This window comes from Dryobates pubescens, chromosome 4, assembly GCF_014839835.1.
Source record: "Dryobates pubescens isolate bDryPub1 chromosome 4, bDryPub1.pri, whole genome shotgun sequence".
Lineage (NCBI taxonomy): Eukaryota > Metazoa > Chordata > Aves > Piciformes > Picidae > Dryobates > Dryobates pubescens.
In genome coordinates this window covers 46,829,464-46,853,513 of record NC_071615.1, presented here as the reverse complement: position 1 = coordinate 46,853,513, position 24,050 = coordinate 46,829,464, and the positions used below count along the sequence as shown (strand labels likewise).

The 24,050-nt window shown below is 41.9% G+C and overlaps 1 protein-coding gene across 5 annotated transcripts in view; it reads left to right on the top strand.

Moving 5' to 3' along the window:
* Positions 1–23,454, top strand: part of SATB1 (SATB homeobox 1) — a 99,226-nt gene extending 75,772 nt beyond the window's left edge. For 4 of the 5 annotated variants that reach the window (XM_054161228.1, XM_054161230.1, XM_009910669.2 and 1 more), the window contains 3 exons: positions 19,117–19,320; positions 19,796–19,891; positions 22,541–23,454. In XM_054161228.1, coding sequence (XP_054017203.1) covers positions 19,117–19,320; positions 19,796–19,891; positions 22,541–23,023 — 783 coding nt within the window. In that variant the 3' untranslated portion in view covers positions 23,024–23,454. The remainder of the gene's footprint in view (positions 1–19,116; positions 19,321–19,795; positions 19,892–22,540) is intronic. The other variant, XM_054161231.1, reaches the window with a different exon arrangement.
* The last annotated feature ends 596 nt before the right edge of the window (positions 23,455–24,050 follow it).

Below are 24,050 nucleotides of genomic sequence, written 5' to 3'. Positions count from 1 at the left end.
GAGTGGATGGGAAAGAGTTAACTGGGAAGGGAATGCAAAACACTGGCACTAAAATTGCTTTTGGCATGCAAAATACCATGCCTTTCTTGACATAAATATTTTCAGAATAGGCCATTAGATTTCAGGTATATAAACCCCCTGTTTTTACTGGAAATTTTAATGTTGTAGTAAACCTGGAGATTTACAGTCGAAAACTGATGTCTGTTATCTCACTTTTATCTTTTTTTAACCTGCAGTTTTATAAATGCTGTATCTTTGATCTGGGTTTTTCCACCTAGAGATTAAGCTACATACTCTAATAGGAAAGTCATTCTTAAACAGCTTCTCAGCACTGAACGAGCACAGTACTGTGGGTCTGGCACGAAGATGTAACACGCCATTACCGCAGAAAAGAGAACAAATTATTCAACTGTTTTCCAGTGGGGGGGAAAGAAACCTTTTTATGACCAGGAGTAACCCTCTGGTAACAATGGGGCTTCAACGGGGGCAGTGTCTTGAAATTTATTTTCAAAGCTGTTTCCTCAGGGTGCTGCACCTTAAGCTGCCCCAGCAGGGTCCAGCCTGTGAGGCAGGAGGGGGCTCAGTCTCAGTCAAGTGCTCTCCAGCCTTTATCTCCCTCAGAGCAGCTGAGTCACTTCCTGGGTTTAAATCTTGGCTTAAAAACCTTCTTTTTCCCTTTGGCATACAATGGATTCTCTGTGGAGCGGGGAGGGGTACTGCTCAGGGAGACACGAGGTGGAAACAAAACGTGCTCCGAGGTCTGCTGTTGTTCCACAGGTCCGCCTGGAAATAAACTCCATGCCCTTGTGGAGAGATGAAATACCGTAGTTAGAAAACATCAGCTGCAGAAGTACTCCAGACAGCAGCCTCTATGTTTTTGACATTTAAAATGTCTTTTCCTCCCCTCGCCACTACCCATGGGTGATTGCTCTGACAGTTGCAAGAGGTGCCATGAGCCAGGACAGGATCCCATGTCAGTGGGGCTGGAGGGAGGATGAGTGTGAATTGTGCAAGCAAGATGGGCTTCTGCACGCAATCAAGAATTGCCCCCCAGAAAGTGGTGTGTTATTCAGTGACACTGCGAAACTTGGCAGATAGAACAGGTTTGTCTCTTTCACAGAACACCATGTTGCAGAGTCATAGTGTTCTCTTTTGCCCAGGTCAGGGAGAAGGAGATTTTTCAGGTTTATATTGTGGGAACAAAATGAATGCTTAGAGTGTTCCAGGTCCTCCCTGTGCCCCTTAATTTCTTTTAAAACATCTCTCCTCAGAAATAAAAGTTAAAACCTCAGGTTGTTTTTTATTTATTTTTTCATTAATTCTCAGAAAGGGGGGGTGGAAAAATAGAGTTTGAGTAACTCATCACTCAGCCTGGATAGACCTGGAGAAGGGCCAGTGCTGATCCTGGCCGCAACCCACTTTACGGCTATGACCTTGGTGGAGTGGATTGACTTTAGTGAGTCTTGAGTTCCTGCTAGTAAGAAAGTAGGCAGCAATTTCTTGAATCAACAAAGATGCACTGAAGAGAAACAGTCTCAAAATCTCCAAGGTGGAGGTGTGCAGTTACCCACAGAAATCTGCATAAACTGTAAATATATATATATATATAACAAATGAAAAGCATTAAACTCTGAAACAGTTCAAGTGAAAGCAAAAAAATTACAGAATGGAAAATACTTAACTGGTAAGAGGATTATATTGACCTCTCCAGACAGCTCCTTGGGGCCACGCAGTGTTTTCAGCATGTGAGGCAAAGGCTGGATTTGTTGACACACCGATGAAAAAGTGTACTTCCTGAGCATGCTTTCCACGTGGGGTCAAATCAGCTCCAGCTAGAGGTTCACAGCCAGGCGTGTGGCAGTGCTAGCTGTTTAAATGCTGCTTACATTCCACACAGAGGCTATGTAAAAAAAACGGGTAGCAGCTTCAGGAAATGCTGGGTATTGGAGCCCTGAGGAGACCTTCCCTGGAGGGAAGAGGTGCACACCTGCCCTGTGCTGGCTGGGAGTTAATGCTTAACGCTCTCATGGCCTCAGCCTGCAGAGCATCCCTGGGAGGCACTGGGGCTAGGATTACCGAGAGCCTGGCAGGATGTGGCCCTGCAGGTGGCCAGAAAGAGCAAAGGGGGGTTCTTGGTTGAGGGTTTTTTTGTGGTGGAAAGAGCACAAATGTGTGAGAGAACGCAAGAGAAATAGAAGCCTGAGTCATTAAATGTACAAATGAAAAAAGAGAGCCAAGTAGAGAAAGCTCTTTACAAAATACAAAATTCTGTTAAAGCAGCAAGACGGCACAACATAAGGAATGTTTGGTACATGTTATTGAAACTGAAAAATCAAAGTATGGAATGAATTATAATTTAGCATAATCCATAATTTTACAGTTTTGTTTCTGAATTATGTATCTTATATGATTTGATTAAAGATAGAGCTGGCTGACAAGATCTTGAACATCTCTGCATGTCTTAATGACACATGAGAAACATCCTCATAACTTCACCATTAAAAAAAATAATTCTTTGTATTGCTTCTATATAGCTCCCTTTTATTTGTAAAGCATATTTGAGATCTGCATTGTGTACATGCGATTCCATAACCCATCAGGCTTCAGCATTGCCTCAGTACCTCTGATTCAGTAAATCAGATCATAGGCAACATGCTGTCATATAATAAGGTGTCTGATCCTTATTACCAGTTTGTTGATGCACAGACTCCTTCAAATTGACCATTGCAACACATGGTTTCCCCTGAAACTAGCTGTGATAATTAGCGTGGCTCTAATGAGACAGAATGTCACTGATCTTGTGCTGAACTGTCGAGTATCGACGCTACGGATGGGAACTGTCAAAGCTTGCCATCTGTGACAGAGCTTGGCATATTCCATTTGCAAGGTAGAGCATGCTCAATAGACTGTTTTTAAACAAATGGTCCATTTCTTGATTAGGGCTCTGTGTTCTGTTACTGTGGAAGACTTTTATATCACAGTTAAACTTTTTTTCCCCCCCCCATTTTTCTTCGCTGGGGCAAGCTTGTTAGGAAATGCAAACGTTACTTATTCTCAAACCAGTGCCTTCAATCTTCTGTTAGCTTTTTGGGAAGAGGTGAAGGGTTGCTGATCACATATTTATCCTTCTTCCTTCTACTTACCTTACTGCAGTCCTTCGAAGGCTAGCACTTCTGCAAAGGCTTTTGCCTTTTTTATCTTTTTAATGTGTTTTGGGGTTTGGTATTTTTTAAGCAGTAAGGCATGAGGACAGTGTGGTGTTGAAGCCTAGAGGAACAAAAAGTAGAGTGTGGTGGTGGTGAAGGCTGGAGAAGCAAAATTAAAGTGCGGTGTTGAAGGCTAGAGGCACACAAATTAAAGACTCGTAGATGGTGCGCAGCAGGAGCCTGGGATGGAAGATTGAGTCGGTCAGGAGAGTCAGGCACCCAGGCTCCGGAGAGCAGCCCTGCAAAACGCCATGCAAAAAAGTCCAGCGCTGCTTATCATTCCAAAATATGCTTTGTTGCTCTTTATTTCCTCCTTCTCTGGCAGACCACACAGGGCTTGTTCTGAAGAACATTTTCACTAATCTGATCAGGCAGCCAAATACGCCGGGAAAACTGCTTTAATGATCCCACTAATTACCTCAAGTCAATATGAACTGTATTATTAGACTGAGGGAAAATATTCCATTAGGTCTCCCCCTTGGGAGTTTCTCCGCTTTGTGATGTCACCGAAGCCTTCGCCCTCTCGCTTGTAATTAATTTTATTTACACACGCAGGCACGCACAAGGTCACACCTGCACAACCAGAGCTGGCCAGGGAGCTAGTGGCACTCAGGCTTAATCAGATCTGTCATAATTACCATTCTGCATGTTTCTGACACACGCTGTGAAATATTTCAATTTAACTGCCGCTACCAGCACAACCAGATGTAGTGTGAGTGTGGCTGCATTGGAAATATTATTCCTCAGGATAAACTCTCTCCTCCTCCTTTTTCCTCCCACCCCCTCTCCCTTTTACAGCTAATGTGGCACAGAAGCTGATGTATCCTGTAAATCTTGAATGCAGTGCTAGATTGATAACAGCAGATTAGACAGTTTAACCACAAACAGCTTGTTCATTTTTCACAAATGAAAACCACATGTGGTGTAACTAAAATTTCAGGCTCCCTTCTTTTTTTTCATTTTTTTTTTTTTTAAGATTTTTTTTTTCTCTGTTTTTTCCTCTTTTAAATTTTTTTTTTTTTTCTCCTCTGTGGTGGTTGTCTGCTTTTTGTGTGTGCCTGGCAAGGTCTGCCTTTTGCCGTAAAGGAGTATAAAAATTACAAAGGAGTAAAAATTCAGGGGGAAAGAGACACTGCTGTCTTCAGAGATTATTTCTCCGTGACCTTTATTAAAAAACCTTCCTTGCTTTGGCAAAGAAATCAGATTATCGCACAGGAGTTTTGTCACTCACTCTGAGACTTTCTAATCTCTGGGTTTTATGCCCAGTTATTAAACAAGTCATCCTACCGTGCTGTTTTTCAAACTGACATGCCAGCAAACAACCTCGCTTTAAAGAGGGGCTGCTAACCCAAAGCGCAGCCTTCACTGCTGCCTAAAAATTTAGCAGGAATGAAATTTTCTGCTAAAGTTCTTCACCACCAAATTTGCCTCTTCGCTAACTCTTCCTTCTAACTCCTCCTTTGGGCAAAATATTCTTCCTAAAAAAAACCCAACCAAACAAAAGAATCCTTAAGGTAGGTCTCGAATTTTGGCAAGTGGAAAATGGAATTCTCTTGGTGTTATTTTATTATTGTGATTAAAGCATTCCATGATTTCTCCTGAAAACAGAACATGGTCAATTTTTAGGAAGCTAAATGTCTGTAAATGGTATTGTTTTGGTTTGGTTTTTAATAAATCTATTAGTTCTGTTGTTCAGTTTGCCCTAATTAAACAGCCCTTCATTACTTAGGGTTTTTTGTTTGGTTTATTTATTGTTGTTTTTTTTTAAACAATAACTCCTTAGTAGATCACTGTTGGCTACTTTTCATACACAGAGACAAAATTAACCCAATTTTGCTAGAAAGCTTTAATTATAACGTTCTAAACCAAGTGTTACAATGAGGAGGGGGAAAGGAAGGAAGCTTGCAGGATGCAGCTGAGCAGGTTCCCCAATAGCTGTTGCGGGTACAGTCAGGTGAGAGGAGTGGTGCAGTGAATCTGATAGAAATCCATCAAATTTAATCTGTAATAAGGCTTCCTGGGGAGGTTTTTTGAGGGAAAAAAAATAGTAGCAGCTTTGGTTAGGGCTTGATTTATCCATTGCCTGTGATTTGTGGTGCAGTGGCAATATCAATCAGGGAGGGGATGGGGAGCTAAGGCTCAGTGTCATAAGAATGTGAGCAGGATAGTTTTTGAAAGCTGCTGAAGGGACAGCGTGAGAATCTCCACACCTCAGACTGGTGTGGAGAGGGTTAAAGACCCATGCAGTTACTGACAGCATTACTACAAGGAGAGACTGAGGGAGCTGGGGCTCTTTAGCTTGGAGGAGACTGAGAGGTGACCTCATCAATGTTCATAAATATGTAAAGGGTGAGTGCTGAGACGATGGAGCCAGGATCTATTCGGTGGTACCCAATGACAGGACAAGGGGCAATGGGTGGAAGTTGAGGCATAGGAAGTTTCACATAAATATGAGGAAATTTTTTTTCCCTGTTAGGATGACAGAGCACTGGAGCAGGCTGCTCAGGGGGGTTGTGGAGTCTCCCTCTCTGGAGATATTCAAAACTTGCCTGGATACGTTCCTGTGTAATCTAGTGTAGGTGATGCTGCTCTGGCAGGGAGGTTGGACTGGATGATCTTTTGAGGTCCCTTCTGGCCCCTGAAATTCTGTGGTTCTGCGATGATGGTCCCCTGAAGTTGAGCTGGAGCAGGTCAATGTAGGTGTACCATCAGCATCCCTCACTGCATGGCGATGCCACCTCTATTACTGACTCCTCAGAGTCTGTGCAGACCTCAGACAAAGGGGAAATCTCATCCTGGAGGGGCTATGACTGCAGATGTTTCAAAAATTAGTCTGGAGCAAGGCAAACTGGAGGACAGGAAGGCCTCAGGTTGGAAAAGTTAATGCTGCAGTGAACTGTCAGGATCTTGCAGTGGTTGGGAAATTCAGCTGTTTCTTCACTGTGGTACTTTTAGGCTATGCCTTTAAAATTTTTCACAGGTCTTGAGCAGAAAAGTAATAAAATGTAAACAAATCACTATTGGGTGTAAAAAGGAAAACAAAAAGATAATTCTAAGCAATTCCATTGGAGAGATAAGGAACTTAAACTGGTTGTACCAAACCAATTTCCTTCTCTTCTCGCTTCTTCGCGCTGGAGAGATACTAACTTGCTTCTGCTTGACCTTGGCTGCATTGTTTCGGTTAAGTCTAACAACAACTTTCTCTGCTTCTTTCTCTCTTCTTTGTACAGGGGGGTCTGGGTAGGCAGGGAAGGAGAAGCAGGTAGCTTCCCCTGGTCTTTGACCAGGGGGATCCTTGTGCTGTTAGTTAATTGTAAATATCTGTAAATGTTGTAAGTCCTGTATATTTTGTACATATTCATTGCATTTCATTGTAGATTGTAGTTTTTGCTTGTAAATACAGCTGCCATTTGCTTCCAGCTGGGGTGGTCTGGCAAAGTTAATGCTGGGGGGGAATTTTCAACCCACCGCATTCACAAAACTATTTGAAAGATGTCGTTCAGTTGAGAAGCCAAAAGGAAAAAACAGCATGGCAAACTCTCCCACCTCTGTGGAGCCTCTTTTTTGCTTTAGTTTTTCTTACTTAGGTAGAGGTGTTTCAGTTCCTGCACTCCAGATGCATGAATCAGCTCTTCCCCAGGCAGCACCTGCTGTTTGCCTGACAAGAAATGCTGTTTCTGGCAGGATGGATTTTCTTAATCTCTCTTCCCGCTTCCTGTATCCTCACCTCCTGTTTTGTTTTCCTCTCACCACCTTCACTAATTCCTCTCATTACAGCTCTCCTCTTATCCCTCTGACTTTTTCTCACCCCATTTCTCTCTTGTATTACACCCTCACTATCCACTTTCGCTCCATCTGCCTCTTTCTCTTGTCCTACCGCTGTCACCAGCATGCCAGAGTCTCACCCTAGCTACACCCCCTGGCATGCAGTCTCTTTGCACAAGCATCTCCATGTGTATGGGGTGCAGTGTGGGCACCCCATATCTTTGGGCTTCGCTAGGTGGTGGGGAGCTGAGGGCTGAGTGCCAGCACTGCCAGCTTCCTGGGTGAAGCATCATTCCTTTCCCCTCATGGCAACATGAATTTAGCTGGGAAGGGAGCCACATTCTTGATTTCTCAGGTTTCTGGTGCCTGCTGTGGGCAGATCACAGAACTGAAAGGCTTTTGAAGATTCAGTGTATCAGTATTTTAACACTAAGAAACTAAAGTGTTATTAAAAAAAGAAAAAAAAAAAAAGAAGAAGAGAAGAGAAAGGGAAAACTCTGAGCTGTACGAGAGGTAATGATGTATGGAAATGGAAACAAAGCTGCGATGCCAGAGCTGAGGAGGAATTTGGGGAGTTAGCGAGCAGCCCGTGGTTCCCGGCAGTGGGGGAAGCAGGGTACCAAGTAAACAGCACAGAAAACAAAAGCGAGCTCGACCCATAACTAAACAGGAAAAGACAGGGGAACAACACTCCTGGAAAACCCAGAGCTGCTAGACATGTCCCTGAAAAGAATAAAGGCATCTGGTGCAAACAGAAACAAATGGACAGCCGTGGTCCAAGAAGTGCTCTGTTAAAGGAGTGACCAATTACAATTCAGGTGAAGGGTTGTTTCCCACTGTCTATAGAAAAACATTTTTTAGAACAGCTAAGAAGGTCTTAAATTCTTTTTACTTTTGCTCTGAAGCAGTTTGCTGCTTCTCTGAGAAATCCTTTGCTGCTCTCTGGTATGAGGAGAGAGTCCGTCTAAAGTCAATCCTTTTTCACATGGGGAACAGGATGGCTGGATCAGGGCAGGAAGAAGAGTGCCTGCTCCATGCTACATCTGATTGAAGAGCAGAAGCTGCTGCCTGGAAATGCTGCCGAGGCTCAGCTCGGCTGGCACTTTTCTTGGCTCCTAAGAAGTCTAATGCTAGGCACAGCTCGCTCTATGAGCTTTGCTTTTGTGGCTGTTCTTGTCCCCATCCTGACCGCAAACTACCTGAAAACACTCTTGTGTCAATTCCCACCCAGGAGGGAGAAACCTGATCTCTCCAGCTCCCCTTTTGATCCGGCTTTCCTAGTCTTTTGTCCGTGCCCCGAGTAACCATGCTACAAGTAAGAGTATTTTAGCTTTCTAAGGGCTTCTCTGCCTTTATTTCAGCACGGGTGAGAACTGTGCTTCTGGCTGCTCCTTTATAATGTGCTGGGAGGCATCCCTCTTTTACAGGTGTGGATTTTAAAGATTCTTTTTTTAAACTACATTGAGGTAATGATCATAATTAATTTTCTGACTGTTTCTGTGGCTAACAGAATCTGGAGGAAAGTTAGGGAAAAGTTTCTTTTTGAATTTCCTTAAAGCTTCCTTCCCTCTTGGCACTATCAGAGCATTAAATGTTCTTCACTAACAAGCTGGGAGCCACAGAAACCAGCTGAGCTGCAGGAGGGAAGTTAGATATTCTGATAAAATTTCTGTTAAATGTCTAATTCAAGAAAAACAAACAAACAAACCCCAACCCAACAACATTTACTCATAAAATGTGAAGGAATGTCTGAGAATGGATTTGAGCTGTCTGTTTTGGAACAGCGTTGCTAGTCGGAGTATCTTGTCAGCTGACCTGAATTTGCAATGAAGTCCAAATATCTACTAGCCTATGATTCCTCAGTGTGTGGGAGATCTCCCCTCCATCCCAAATGAATTCTGAAAAAAATAAAATAAAACTTAAAAAAAAAAAAGAAAATCAATCATATGACAAGAAGCCACAGATTCAAATTACTCCTTCTGGAAAATGATGATTAAAAAAAACAACAACTTTCAAAATCTGTCAATGTGATATCCACATATTTAAGTCATTGTGGAAGTGGCGCTTCAGCCCTGTGACCTTTTCTACTGCAGGTCTTTCCTCCAAAACAAATGTTAGATCTCTGTAAGCAACACAATAATAAATGTTTGCTGTTCACTTGTAAATTGATAGCAGTAAAAAAAGACTTTATTTTATTTTTAAGTTGCCTTGTTCTTTGTGCTGAGGACTCTTGACTAAACTGCAGAGATGTCTTCCATAGAAGAATTGATTGCTTGTGTAAGAATAAATGAATGCAGGCTATTAAAGGTCGTGGTTTGGTTTAGGGTTGTGTTTGCTTTCAAGGGAAGCATTGGTATTGCAGTGAAATCAGTACTTCTCTCTGCTTAAATAAAAGATAAAGGGACATATATTGCCAGTCATCCTCTTGTGAAACTCACTGACCCATTTTATATGCCTGCACTATAAAAAGCAATGTCCCAGACTAAGACTGACTTATTTAATAATTAGCAGTTGTTTTTTCTTGTTCAGATTATTTCTTTTATTGCTAAGTCCATTTTTGTCACATGTACCTTCTGGTAACAGAGTCAGTTGAATTTTGTGCGTGAAAGAGGAAGAATCTGGAGTAGAGGAAGGCAGAAGAAAGCTTCACCCACTGTTTTTCTGCATCTACTTCCCTCCCCCCCCTTCTTTTTACATATGAATGTAGTTGAATTCTACGTAGGATTTTCAAAGGCATGAATATTATGTTTTTGATTAGGGCTTGTGCCTATCTATCATTGCTAGGCAATTGAAAGGAATGCTGTAGAAAAGCTACATTTGAACAAGGGAAAGGAAAGGTGGAGGAAGCAGGGAGCAGAGGAGCCAAGCTTCATCTGGGCTATTCAATTCCCCCTATACTCAACTAAGAAGTAGTAATACTTAAGTTTCAATAAGGTTTTTTTGAGTTAAAGGTTAGGTTTTTCTCTTCCCAAGTGCTGGTGAAGCATCTCAAGTGTTCATATTCAGTAACTGTGCCACAATCCACCAAGTTTTTCAGGGTCACTGGCTCTTAGCCACTCTGAGTAAAGGGTCTAATACAATAAACAAGAAGTGATGCAGCTAAAGAGGAGGAAAAGCAGAGAGAAGAGACATTATGAACCTTTTCCCCCCTAAAATATCACCAAAAATATACAGTGAAATGTCAGTACCACTGCTACCTGTTTGGTCATTTGTTTTCACAATCCAGAGAAGAGGTGGAGGTAGCATCCAGACAGATGGTGTAGCTGAATAATAGGTTGGAGAAGAAATTTAAAGAACTGTCATAATCTGTATCACTATTCTTCAAAGGAAGTTTTTCCTGCTAGTGAAGTTTACCTTTCTTCTGAAAAGCCCTATGAGGTTGGAGGGGCTTCAGTTTGTTTGTTTTGCTAAATCTCCTCTATTATGATGGCAGATAGAGATTTATTTAAAATTCACATCTGGCTTCCCCTTTCAGTGTTGGAGTAATGAAAGCCAGTAAAATAGATAAACCAGAAATATCTGGAGATAAAGGACAGCTTCAGGTTTCAAACTTTTCTCTGATTCAGGGGAATGCTCAAAGGCAAAGCCTGAAACTTAAGGCTGATTATTGTAAACAGAATGCTAAGGCAACTCTCTTTTTTGGGGGACGTTTATTTTTAGCTTACATCGCGGTGAGAGGCATTTGTATTGCGCTATCTCTCTTCTGGAGCAGGCTGAAAACAGTTTCTTGAGTTAAAGAGGCACAGGTTTGTGAGAAAAATAGAGAAATCCCAAAGTATTGAACATTCACAGCAGTTTTAAAAATGACTCAGAAGTATACACCTTGCAGAAGTCAGTGCTTAAAACTACTGGAAAATAGAAATACCCTGAAAAGATTTTCACTGACAGGGGTGTTGGTCCGTATCAAAAACTACTAAGTCTGGTAGATTGCTAGTTTTCCTAAAAATATCTGGTGGCCTAGGTCTCTTGGCTTTGCATGGTAGAAAACCAGGACAATTTATGTATTTCAGGAAAGACACACCTGCAGTCATAATAAACGTTCCTGCAGTCAGGCAATTGCAGAACAGATAAGGGTAATTAGGATTGCTCTCGTAATGTAGGCTTGCTCCAGAGGTTCACAGGATGTTAGGGGTTGGAAGGGACCTCCAGAGATCGTGAAGTTCAACCCCCCTGCCAGAGCAGGACCACAGATTCTAGCACAGGTCACACAGGAATGCATCCAGGTGGGTCTTGAGCATCTCCAGAGGAGACTCCACAACTTCTCTGGGCAGCCTGTTCCAGTGCTTTGTGACCCTGACAAGGGAGGAAGTTCTTCCTCTTGTTGAGGTGGAACCTCCTGTGCTGTAGTTTCTATCCATTGTCCCTTGTCCTATCCCAGGATGTAATGGAGAACAGCCTGTCCCCTCCCTCTTGACACCCAGCCCTTAGATATTTATAAACACTGATTAAATCCCCTCTCAGACTTCTCTTCACCAGACTAACCAGCCCCAGGTCTCTCAGCCTCTCCTCATCAGGCAGTGCTCCAGTCCCTTCATCACCCTTGTTCTCTGTTTGACTCACTTGAGTAGATCCCTGTCCCTCCTGAACTGGGCAGCCCAAAACTGGATGCAATATTCCAGGTGAGGTCTCACCAGGGCAGAGTAGAGGGGGAGGAGAACCTCCTTCATCTGCTGTGTCTGAGCCTACAGACAGGTATTTCCCCCCCGAAAGAACTCGAATTTCTCATCCTGGAAAACCATTTTGAATGCAAAGCTCTGTTCTTGCCCTGTGGTGGGCGTTCCTCGCTGTGTTCTTCCAAATGCAGCACAAACAACATTCCCCAGATACATTAAAGCTGTGTCCATTGTTACTTATTTGTTGCCTTTATTTACATTGACGAGAAATGTATGTATTTTGCTCCACAATGCCATATGCATAAGCTTACTGATTCAGAACTCCCTGAATTTTCCATCTTGTTGAACACTATGAGAAATCTCAGCTGAAGGCTTTAATGCGTTTTCTAATCAATGCGTAGGGGAAATTTGGCCTTATCAGTTTAAATGCTGGAGATCCTTTCATTGCATTATGGAAGAATCTTCTCTAAGCAAAGATTATTCTTAAGTACTTCATAACATTTAAAGGTTAATATGTTAGGTAAAGAACAATATCTTAAGACAAACATTTTTATTACAGGACATGAAGGGATAGTTGTGATTAAATTACATGATTATTTGAATGGGAAAGAAGACAAAGTACATCATTTCTTGCCCTCAACTTTAATGCCTTTAATCAAATAATGACCTTCTGGAAATAGTTAATTTTAAGCATTTGGAAAGATCAATACCACTTTGCCACCAAAAAATGGCCCAGATGATGAAATTTGATGTATTTAAAGTACCATTTCACCCTTTTAACCTAGTAAATAATTTAAATGCTTTCAGTACTCCTTTGCTACCATTATGTATCTCGTTCAAAGTATGATGACTTTGTCCAAAGCAACCTTTCTGTGCAATGAGCAGCTTACAAGTTTAATACTAAAGACTAAGACTGTATGCATGTGCTGTAGTGGGGATGTTGGCCTCTCTTGCTGCTCTCTTGCTGCTCTCTTGCTGCTCTCTTGCTCCTCTCTTCCTCCTCTCTTCTGTCTCTCTTCCTCCTCTCAGATTGTGTTTTGAAAAGAAATGGAAATACTTATGATGAACACAGCCTATTTGGAACAAAAACGAGATTTGTAAAGCAAATTGAATGGCTTTTGAAGGTGAAAAAAAAACCCACCCAAAAGTCAATATTTAAAGTTGAGTCCAGGAGTTCTTTCTTTTGTTTTGTCTGTAAGCTTTTGTGTTAAAGGTGAAGGATTTGTGTTGCTCAGACAATTAAGAGCTCATTTTACCAAGTGTAATTTCATATCTGTGTTCCATACACTGGAATGCCTTCAGCATTGTAAATAAAAAAACTAAAACTTGTCCTCTATTAGCATGTTTGTGGGCAGATTAAAAACAGTCTTCATTAGCATAAGTAACACTTACAGATTCTTTTAAAAGTAGAAAATTATTTGCTGAATGATAAATTGCTAGCTTTACAGTTAGTTGCTGAAAATGCTCTCATTCAGAATGTCTACTTTAGTGCACAATGCTCAATTTTGGGGGGTTAGAAGTACTGTTTAATGGATTATGTACTTAGTCTTTGTTCGTAGGAGATGCTCAAACGCAATTCACAGTTTCTGCTAAAATGTTTGTATCAAATACCTCCGTATTTTGACTGATTTCTTTGAACACCATATGTCTTTATTATATTATATGCCCCAGAGAATGATACAAAATAATCCTGAGATACACCGTACCAAAGAAAAGCTGCTCGTATCTTAGCATTGATGCTCTAAAATGTTTTGCCTCCTTAGAATCAAATTACAGCTCCTCTGAAAACGGCGGAGCCTTTCTTAGTCATTCCGTGAGAGGTACTCAGAATTTGGCAAATTATTAACACTATCACAAATCCATCAAACAAAAGAGTTCAGCTGCTGTACCTTGAAGCCCTTTCTTCCCTGGCTAGATGTGTTTATTGCTGATTGGGGAAGTGTTGCCCAGAGAGAACATCTTTCACGATTGTGACGCTCTTTGATCTGCTCAGGGTTGGTATTTGCACCTTGAAGTGCAGTCTTCTGTTGTAGTTTGCTGTTTATTAAGAAAAAATAACCAGATTGCAAGAATAGCTTCTCAGAAACTCCGTGCGAAAGAGCAGAAGATTTTTATTTCAACACAGCACAGGTCAAACTAAATAAAATGCCATTTGGATACATAGCTAAAAGACATGGAGGGTTGCTTTAAAACAAGCGTGCTCATGGGTCTTGCAGAGTCTAATGTTTGGCAGTTATCTTTGCGCTTTTCCTGCAGTAGTTTGGCAGATCAGCTTTCACAGTTCCCCCCCCACCCCACCCCCCCAGTGTCTTATGTTTCTGTACTAAATCCATATCAGAAAACTAGACAGAAGACTCTTATTTATTTTAGATATCTTAGGTTTAGCATCTTTTTTTTTTTTTTCTTCACCATTTTCTTGCTTACTGTAGCAAGACCTTTGCAGATGGTACTTGGTTACTTGAAAGTGCATAACAGTATTTTCTTTGTAGCAGATGGATTTAAGACTTTTAGTTCCCAATAAATGTAGGTTTACAATACATAACTTTACAGGATTTGTGTTGTATATAACAGGTTTGAACATATTATCTCAGAATTCATCTGCATGGCATTTTCAGCTTATCCAGGGCCCATGCCAGTATTTTAAGTAATAGGGAGAGCACAGTGATTGATAGCAGCTAAAGGCGTGATTTTGAATAGAAACAAAGGTTTTAGAACAGAAGGTGTCAAATTAAACTTTGTCAGTTTGAAAAGTAGTAACATCCTGAAAGTTCTCCAAACATATTTACATGTGGCTAATGTTTATATTTTGCTTTGTACTCTCTTTATATTCAGTGTAATGTTGCCTGGCAAATTTACTGTTTTAAAATCGAGGTTGTTCCCAATGTCAGTGCAGAGTTTTGGGGGGTTTGCCTTCCCACACAAGTGCATCAGCTTAATGATTTTAAGGCTGGGGGTTTTTTGTAATGATATGCTGTAGAAACCAGTTGTGATCTAATTGGAGTTATATGTATTTCTTTATTATTTTGTGGTCCTCTCCACTTCCTGTAAGACTGTAAAAACAAACAAACAAAAAAACCCACCACAAAACAACAAACCGAAACCAACCAACCAACAAAACCAAACCAAACTAAAACCAACCCCAAACAACAGCTATGGCCCGAGCCCTCCTTCAGAATGAACTGTGTGAACTAGACAGAAATTGCTCTAAACTTAAATGTGAGTGCAAGAGGAGAAAAATCAGCGTCATTGCGTTCACTTGTAAATTCACCTGCATTTACCTACAGCAGCCTCTTAGGTCAAGTGAAAACAATACTCAAGTTTTACAGAGCTTAAAATTCACTCTTAGTAAAGCCTGTGTGATTGCTTTTCCTACAGTTTAACAAAACATTTCCTACATTCTCACCTAGCTGACTTTTGTATCAGCATTAAGTTGTATACAGAATTCTGAAACTGAATGAAGTAGTTCCAGTTTTGTTTGGTTGGAAATGAAAGAAAGCACACTGATAGAAAGCTTTTAGTCTCTTAACAAAGTAAAAGCCTTACAGCCTCTGTTGCTGACCATTCACTGTCTCTTCTGAGAATATTTGGAAGTCAGATTTCACAGGATCACCAAGGTTGGAAGAGACCTCAAAGATCATCATAAATGTTTTCAGAAATACACCATGAAGATTTAAAAATAAAGACAGAAATCGTTTCCATCCTTGTAATTTTAGCATGATTCAAGTGGTCACTACCATGCTGTCTGTCATGTGTTTCATAAGAGTGTGTCTGCTTTTAAAACATATGACAAACCCAGGGGAGACATTTTGGTAGGAGAGCAGTCTGTGTGCCAGGTCAGAAATCCCTGATTTCAGTGTCTCAAAATCACTGCTTCCTTGGAAGGCTAGCATAGCCATGTGTCAGGTTGCAGTTCATCAAATCATTTCTACAGAAGGGGTAAGAAGTACTATTTCAGTGCAGAAGTTGATAGAAAAATACTGGGAATCCCATGTCAGCTCTTGGCAATTAGTGAAGATAAGGTCTGATCTAGTAAACGTAAAACCAGACAAGACAGTGAAGGGAGAAGGAATTTCTTAGTTAACTAAAACCTTCTTGTTGTAAAATATGTTTAATCAGCATAAAAATAGGATTGCTTAGGAAATACTTTATACTACTGCTTGTTTAAAAAGAGTTTCTGCTGTCTTTATTCCCTCCCAAAAAAATCTGTGATTCGTGTGGTCACCATACCAGCTATGTGCAATGTCTGGGTGCGTAGTGCAATCTCTTTTGCCGTCTGTCTGTGTGCCTTAGAGAAGTGTCATGGGAGAGTACAGGTTGTTTTGGCTGGTTTTAGTTTCACCTGGCTGCCATGAGAGTCAGCTCTGCTCTCTTTCACCACTGTTAGCTTCAATGTGAAGTAGTGCAGGCTCCAGACAACCAAAGGGGACAACTGGCCTTGAGCAACCTGGTCTAGTGGAAGGTGTCCCTGGCCATGGCAGGCTGGTTGGAACCAGAAGATCTTTGAGGTCCCTTCCAACCCAAACCATTCTGTGCATCTATGAATCTTTATGCTTTGGGGTGGGCTGTTTCATTTGGGGGTTTCTAATTAAAAATTTTATAGCTGCATTTTAATTAAAATACCTGGATTCATTTCCTTTCTTCTCTCTTCCATCCCCAACAACTAGCTGTGCTTTCTGATTGCAGCTCTTTCAACTCACTGCAGAAAACTAATGCTGCTGTTGAGCATAATCCAACACATATCCCTGTGGAAGCAAAGTGGGCAGAGAGACACAAGCAGCCTGTTTGATTTTGTTAAGGACAGGGACAGTTCATGCATTAACCTGCTAATACATCCCAGGGTGCCTTATGCTGAGGAGGGAAGACCACAGACCCTTGCTGCTGATTTAAAGGCACACCATACAGTTCCATCTGGGACAGGCTAGATGTTACATGCTCTAGGTGAATGAGTTTGGCCACATTTCCTAGTCAGTGTGATAAACCCTGGGGCAGTACCAGTCATCCACCCTTACCACATGGTCAAGGAACAGGGCACACTCCATCCCCACACTGTAAGGAGGTCCTTTGCTGCTGCCATTCTTCTCCCCCTCCTCTCCCCTCCCTGCCTCATACCCCTAAGTGAGCACTCACCAGATTTTGGACCCGTTTAGATTTTTGTTTTCTCAGCTCTGCTATCACCATCACAGGATGTTAGGGGTTGGAAGGGACCCACAGGGACCCACATCAAATCCAACCCCCCTGACAGAGCAAGGACCATAGAATCCAGCACAGATCACACAGGAATGCATCCAGATGGGTCTGGAAGGTCTCCAGAGACGGAGACTCCACAACCTCTCTGGGGAGCCTGTTCCAGTGCTCTATGACCCTCCCAGTGAAGTTCTTCTGCATGTTGAGGTGGAACTTCCTATGCTGTGGTTTACATCCATTGCCCTTCATCCTATCACATGGTGCAACCATCTCTCTAACATTTGTCATTTTGCTTATTTCTGTTGCTTGGGGGCATTCTCTCCTGTGTCATTAGTTCAGTTTTCCATTTCTATCCAAGAGAATATACTTCAAATTTGTATACACATCTCACTAACTATTTTCATATGCAACATGAATGCATTAAGATTATTTGTTTACTTTCACCTCTTCCTATCATGGCAATATTTTTACACTGCATTTATTAACTGTTAGCTAAAGTTCTGAATGTTTTCAAGAAAATACTTATCTATATTGTATCTCTCTATCTATTGTATCTAGAAGTAAACTAGTCTGGATAAACCAGGTTTTGACTACCAGTACATATAAAATGGGTATTGTATCTAGTAGTAAACTAGTCTGGATAAACCAGTTTTTAACTACCAGTACATATAAACTGGATCTAAAAGCTTCTGTACACGTACATTATTTGTTGATTCAATAAACTGCCACATTATCTTTCCTGCAGCATTGAGAAATAAAATTGCAGGGATGTAGTTTTGGAAACAGATTCTTGAAGCTAAAAGCAAAAGAAATATGCATGTTTTATGCATGTAAATTCTTTCTTTCCTACATTTTAATCTACCAAAATTTGCTGCTGAGGCACACTCCGCCATCCAAAGCGTTGGCAGTCTCTTAAAGCTACCAGTGCACTATTAAGAAAAAAAAAACACCTCATCCATTAAGTTTAAAGAAGATGTAAGAATATTGTTTAATTTTCAAGATTGTTAAATTTTCAAGGATATTAGTACAGGTTGGGGACTGACCTGTTGGAGAGCAGTGAAGGGGAAAAGGACATGGGGGTCCTAGTGGATGGGAGGTTGACCATGAGCCAGCAATGTGCTCTGGTGGCCAAGAAGGCCAATGGCATCCTAGGGTGGATTAGAAGGGCTGTGGTTAGTAGGTTGAGAGAGGCTCTCCTCCCCCTCTACGCTGCCCTGGTGAAGCTGCATCTGGAATATTGTGTCCAGTTCTGGGCCCCTCAGTTCAGGAAAGACCTCAGGGATCTGCTTGAAAAAGTCCAGCACAGAGCTGCAAAAATGATTAAGGGAGTGGTACATCTTCCTTATGAGGAGAGACTGAGGGAGCTGAGGGCTCTTTAGCTTGGAGAGGAGGAGCCTGAGAGGTGACCTCATTCATGTTTATAAAGATATAAAGGGTGAAAGCCCAGAGGATGGAGCCAAGCTCTGTTTGGTGATGCCCAATGACAGCACAAGGGGCAATAGGTGGAAGCTGAGGCATAGGAAGTTCCATGGAAACATGAGGAAGATTTTTTTTCCCTGTGAGGGTGACAGAACACTGGAACAGGCTGCCCAGGGGGGCTGTGGAGTCTCCCTCTCTGGAGATAGTCAAGACTCGTCTGGATGTGTTCCTGTGTGATGTGGTCTAGGTGATCCTGCTCTGGCAGGGGGGCATTGCACTGGGTGATCTTTCGAGGTCCCTTCTGGCTCCTGGCATTCTGTGATTCTGTGATTAACTTGTATGTCTCATGTGGAAGAAAATTAGTAACCACTGCAGTTCTTGCAGGGAATTCTATAGATTACTTCACAAAACCACATCTGGATTGAAGTAGGTAAGCTCTTGGGCAACTTGCTGTCTTGTGTTGTGGAAATGGTATAAAGAGTGTGTCAGAAGTGAGCATATCTTGCTCCCTGACCAGCCCTAACAGAATACTGCTCACCAATTTACTGCTTTCTGAAACTCAGTGGTCTTCTGTGCATGTAGCCATGCATAAAAGAAAAGAGAATACACTGATGTCAGTGAAAACCCTGTCAGGGATTCTGCCTTTATCAACCACTGTATTTCAAAGAAAACCAGTGCTGTGGTGCAGGACCCAAAAGGAAGGTGCTTTCAAAAACATTGGTGGTGGGCAAGGGTCTGTGAAACAGTACAGCACCCTCTCACACAGTGTGTCAGTGTTTGCTTTGAGCCCAGACTGTACGGTGAAAGCCTTTTCCTATCAGGGGAGTGTGTAAGAGCATGCGGTGCCTCTAAAGTCCATGTCTCACCCTCGTTTTGCCCCTTGTGAAGTTAGGGGAAAAAACTAACCTTTTGCCGGTGTTATTTTCAAGGGATGGCTCTGTGAGCTGTTACGTTGGAAAGAAGATCCTTCACCAGAGAACAGGACCCTCTGGGAGAATCTCTCCATGATCCGAAGGTTCCTCAGTCTTCCTCAGCCTGAACGCGATGCCATCTATGAACAAGAGAGCAATGCAGTTCATCACCATGGTGACAGGCCTTCCCACATTATCCATGTGCCAGCAGAACAGATTCAGGTTAGTTTACCTTGGCCAATCCCACAGAGCACTAAGTAAATAAAGCTTTAAACCGAGCAAAGGAAATTAGTGTTTCTTTCTTTCTGGCCGGGCTAAACACAGGTCTCCCGGTATGAGATAAGAGTGCACTGCCAGCCGCTGCCAGAGCTCAAGGAAGGGGCTGCATCCACCCACAGCTTTTGCATCAGCTTTTTTGGTTTTTCACAGATGTGTGTGCATGTGGCGGCACAGAGGCACCTGCATGCTGGGCTGTCCCTGCCTAGACAGGTGTGAGGACCAAAAGGCAGAGGTGTTTGGCACTGGTTGGCACAAACATCTTGCCAGCAATGCCAGAGGACCTTGTTGCGGTGCCGTTCAAAAGATAGCTCAAGCCTCCAGCTTGCCCTGGGTAGGAGTGAAGGGTAGGGGATTCCTCATCCTTCTTTAGCCTCAGTCTAGGCTGGGGTGAGTCAATGTTTGTTTGTTTTTCCTTCAGAGCCCCTCTCCCACCACCCTTGGGAAAGGAGAGCATAGAGGCGCTTTCTTACCAGGCCTGCTGACTGCTGGACCTTGGCTGGGTGCTGCTCCACAGGTGAGCTGGCACAAGGACACTGTGTCAGGGAGAGAGGAGGGGATGCAGGACCCGTGCCATAGGGCTTGGAAACAGCTGCCCTCTGCTCCAGGGTAGTCCCAGCATTGTGCCCTCCTCCATGGGCTGCACCTACCCTTTGCTTGCATGGGCACAAAAAGTGGGAGCACGGCTGGCAGTCTTGCTAAGTATTGTAGCCCAGGTGAGCAATGTGAACTGCTGTCTCTCTGAGCTGAGGAGTCTTTAATCCTTTCTCATAAAAGACCTGAGATCAGCCTTTTAACTGCTCCCTCTTAAAGGGCATATATTACCCTGTGCTTTCTCAACCTCAGCTAAGACCCAGTGTGTATCATTTGTATTACCTGTACAGAAAATTATTTACAAAGCTAGGAAGGATAGACTTATCTCACAGCCAGAAACAACACAAGTGTATATTAAAGATAAAGCAAACTGAGTAAGACAATCCCTTAGGATATCAAGTGCTAGAATAATTGGGAAAGCCTGGAAACTTGCTGTTTGATTTAGCAAAAAAGGGAGAGAAAGATCTGTATTAAGTAATAAACCAGCACTTGTTTGAAATTGTACATTGTGTTTAATAAAACTGCTTCTTCAAGGGATAAAAGGAGAAGCTTATGCACGGTATAAACATTCAGCCACTGTGCCACGTAGTTAGATTTTCTTGCCTTGTTGATAAATGTCGTGTGTTTGATCTCCTAAATATTATTCACATAAGGAGTTGCCTTGTAATCTCATAATATGACTTGTAAGACTAAGGATTGGGAGACTGGGCCTGAGTTTTGTTTCTGCTCTTCTACATAAATGCATAAATACAGAGTTTTCAAACTGTATATGCAAAGCCTTCAGTCTTGTCAGAATTTAATGTGCTGGGAGTAGTCCTGAATCTCTTTGGGGCTGAAGCCTTGAATGGGACTGCTCACAGACCATAAAACATGAAAGGATGTGAATAGGGATGAGGCAAAAGCCCCAATCCCACTAGCATTTGTGTCATATCTTACAATAAGAAGATCACTTGAAGTGGTGGCTTCTCAGCTGGGTGGGGAGAGCTATGCAGTCTCCACAGCCAGGAGTGGCACCGTGAAGTGGCAAGAATTGTAACTCCTGCAGTATTGATGCTATTCTTGCGGTATTTTCTGCATCTTGGGGTCTGCAAGTGAGCTGCAACTGGAAGCTTGGAAACTGCTACCGACACACCAGAATTTTCAAGGGGGGAGACTCACAAAGGGAAATGAAATGTAGTGATAACCACTGCTTGTTTTGCTGCTGTTGTTTTTTTCAGTAATAACTGGTGGTTTGTACCATATGACAAGAAATGTGCTGATCCAAAATATCTTACTAACCAGCGCTTCCTGTGTTGTGAAGCAAAAGAATTGTCAACAAAAACAGTAGCTGATAAATTTGCTTTTGATTTCAAACGTGATCTTGTAGTGTCCTGCCCTTGGGTGGTAGATGAGAAAATCATTTCTGCCCCTAGGGCTCAGTGCCTCACCTTTTAGGAATTTTTTCTGAAATCCATGCTTGCAAAACTTCATTTTAGGGTCTTGTTAATTATTTACATCATGATTTGCTTTATCTTAGTCTGCTGATGTGCATACTGACTCATTGCCCGAGTGTTTGGCATGCAGCATGTTCCCATCTAATAATAATAGTGCAACTTATTTAAAGCTTTGCATCTGAGTGCTTTATAATATTAACCAAGTAATCCCCAGCACAAACACAGAAGCAGATAAATGTGTTTGCTCCCCTTTATATGCTGGGATACTGGAACACGGGCAGGGCAGGCCCTCTCCAGGACCACAGGCAACAGAAGCCAGAGACAGAAGGGCAAATACCTATTTTGTAGCTCTGGATCTCTTTGTCCTTGCTGAGGCTAGGTTTGACGGTGTAACGTTAGGCCCTTCCAGCTAACGCACTCTGTCATAACGTTTGCAAGTTTGATGAGACTTCAGTGCATGCTAAGGTCAGCTCCGCTGTGGGATATTTCTGCTCTCGGCTAAAATGTTCTCCTTCTCCCCAATTCCCCCCAGTCTCTTAGTCTAGCTATTGCTAGAGATTTGCAACCCTTGGTTTTGGGCAGCAGCAGCAGCAGCTGCTGCTGGCAGAGCTCCTTCGCGTTTGCCCTCATCTGGCACTTTTCTCGCTTTCCCCTTGCTACAGTTCTGGCTAAGCTGGTCAAGTTAATCCCATACTATGTCACCTGCTTAGCATTTTGTCTTGTCTGCACTTGACTCATGGAGCATGTTCATTAAAATTTGTCAGCTAAACCACACTGATGTCGTGTCATCAGGGCTTTCAGTCAGCCAAAGCTAGAGTGTTCCTTCTAGCTCTCTGTTTGTTACCCCTCTGTCCCTTTATCCTCCTTTTCTACTCACACACATGCAGACATGTGAGGTATGCAGAGAGTTACTAATTCATATTTTAATTCTGGTTCAGCAAAAATGGGTTGCTTTGGGTTTGTGTTTGTGTTGATTTTTCCCCCCTCTCTTTTCCCTTTTTGTTCTCTAAACTTACCAAGCCTTTGTTTGTAGCTTTGCAATTTCCCCTCCCCCAGGTTTTCTGGGTAGCACAAAACATGAGCAAGAATACACGTACAAAAAAAAACACATAATAAAAATGCTGTGCTTTGTCTTGCAGCAGCAGCAGCAGCAACAGCAACAACAGCAGCAGCAACAGCAACAGCAACCAGGTCCCAGACTACCCCCAAGGCAACCAACAGTAGCATCACCAGCTGAATCTGAGGATGAAAATCGTCAGAAAACCCGTCCGCGAACAAAGATTTCTGTTGAAGCCCTAGGGATCCTACAGAGTTTCATCCAAGATGTAGGCCTGTATCCAGATGAAGAAGCAATCCAGACTCTCTCTGCTCAGCTTGACCTGCCCAAGTACACCATTATCAAGTTCTTTCAGAACCAGCGATACTATCTCAAGCACCACGGGAAGCTGAAGGACAATGCCGGCTTGGAGGTGGATGTCGCGGAGTACAAAGAAGAAGAGTTGCTCAAGGATTTAGAAGACAGCATCCAAGACAAAAACGCAAACACGCTCTTTTCAGTCAAACTAGAAGAAGAGTTATCGGTAGAAGGGAACACAGAGATTAATGCTGAACTGAAAGACTGAGCTAGAAGTATTATTTTCTTTCAACAGTGCCACTGATACTTCCCAACGAAACGAAAATTCCATCTCGGCGTTCTGTCGAAACAAAACGAAACAAAAACAAAAACAACACAAAAACAAAACAACAACAAACCCCCCACCCCCCACCCCCTTTATTGTTCATTGTTTGGCCAATGAATCTTCCAAAACTTGCACAAAAAGTTGAGAAAAAAACAAACAAAAAAACACAAAAAATGAAAGGAGGATAATGCAGACTGCACTAGATGTTTTACTCTGTTTTACAAACTGCTTCGCAGAAACAGATGAAGCATTGAGGATTGTTTGGTAATTCGTTTGTGTTCACTGGATACACTGTGAGTGTACCCAATAAAGCATGATACCAGTGATTTTTGATTCTGGAGCCTTCAGACAAGCATTACAACTTTGGTGATTTCCTGTTTAATTTTGTTTGTTTGTTTGTTTGTCTCCGTTTCTCGTTCTTGGGTTGGTTTGGTTTGGTTTGGGGTTTGGTTTGGTTTGTTTTTTTTTTTTGGTTGGTTTTTTTGTTGTTGCTGCTGTTGTTGTTGTTAATTATTACCGTAGCACTCCACATTTGATCTTTGGAAACTCACATTTATTTAAAAAAAAAAAAAAGAAAAGAAAAGAAAAAAAAATTAAAAGAAAAGAAAATAGTAAAAAAAAGAAAGAGAGAGAGAGAGAGAGAGAGTTTGTTACTCTTGTTCTATTGTATGTTACAAAAGAACTATAGACTGTGGAATGCAGTTTAAAGATAACATATGCCAACAAATGCCTTGTATTATATGGCACTGCCGTAATTCAGATTTGGTTTTTTTTTTTTTCTTTTGGAAATAAAGGTCACTGTATTTTCTTTTTTATTTTATTTTGATGTGGTTTGTTGGTTTTTAATTTTCCATTCTCATTGTTACATGGTTTTTAGAGCAAATGGGGAAAAAAAAGAAAAAAAAAAAGAAGAAAAAAAAAAGAAGGAAAAAAAAAGAAGAAAAAAAAAGAAGAAAAAAAAAATAATAAA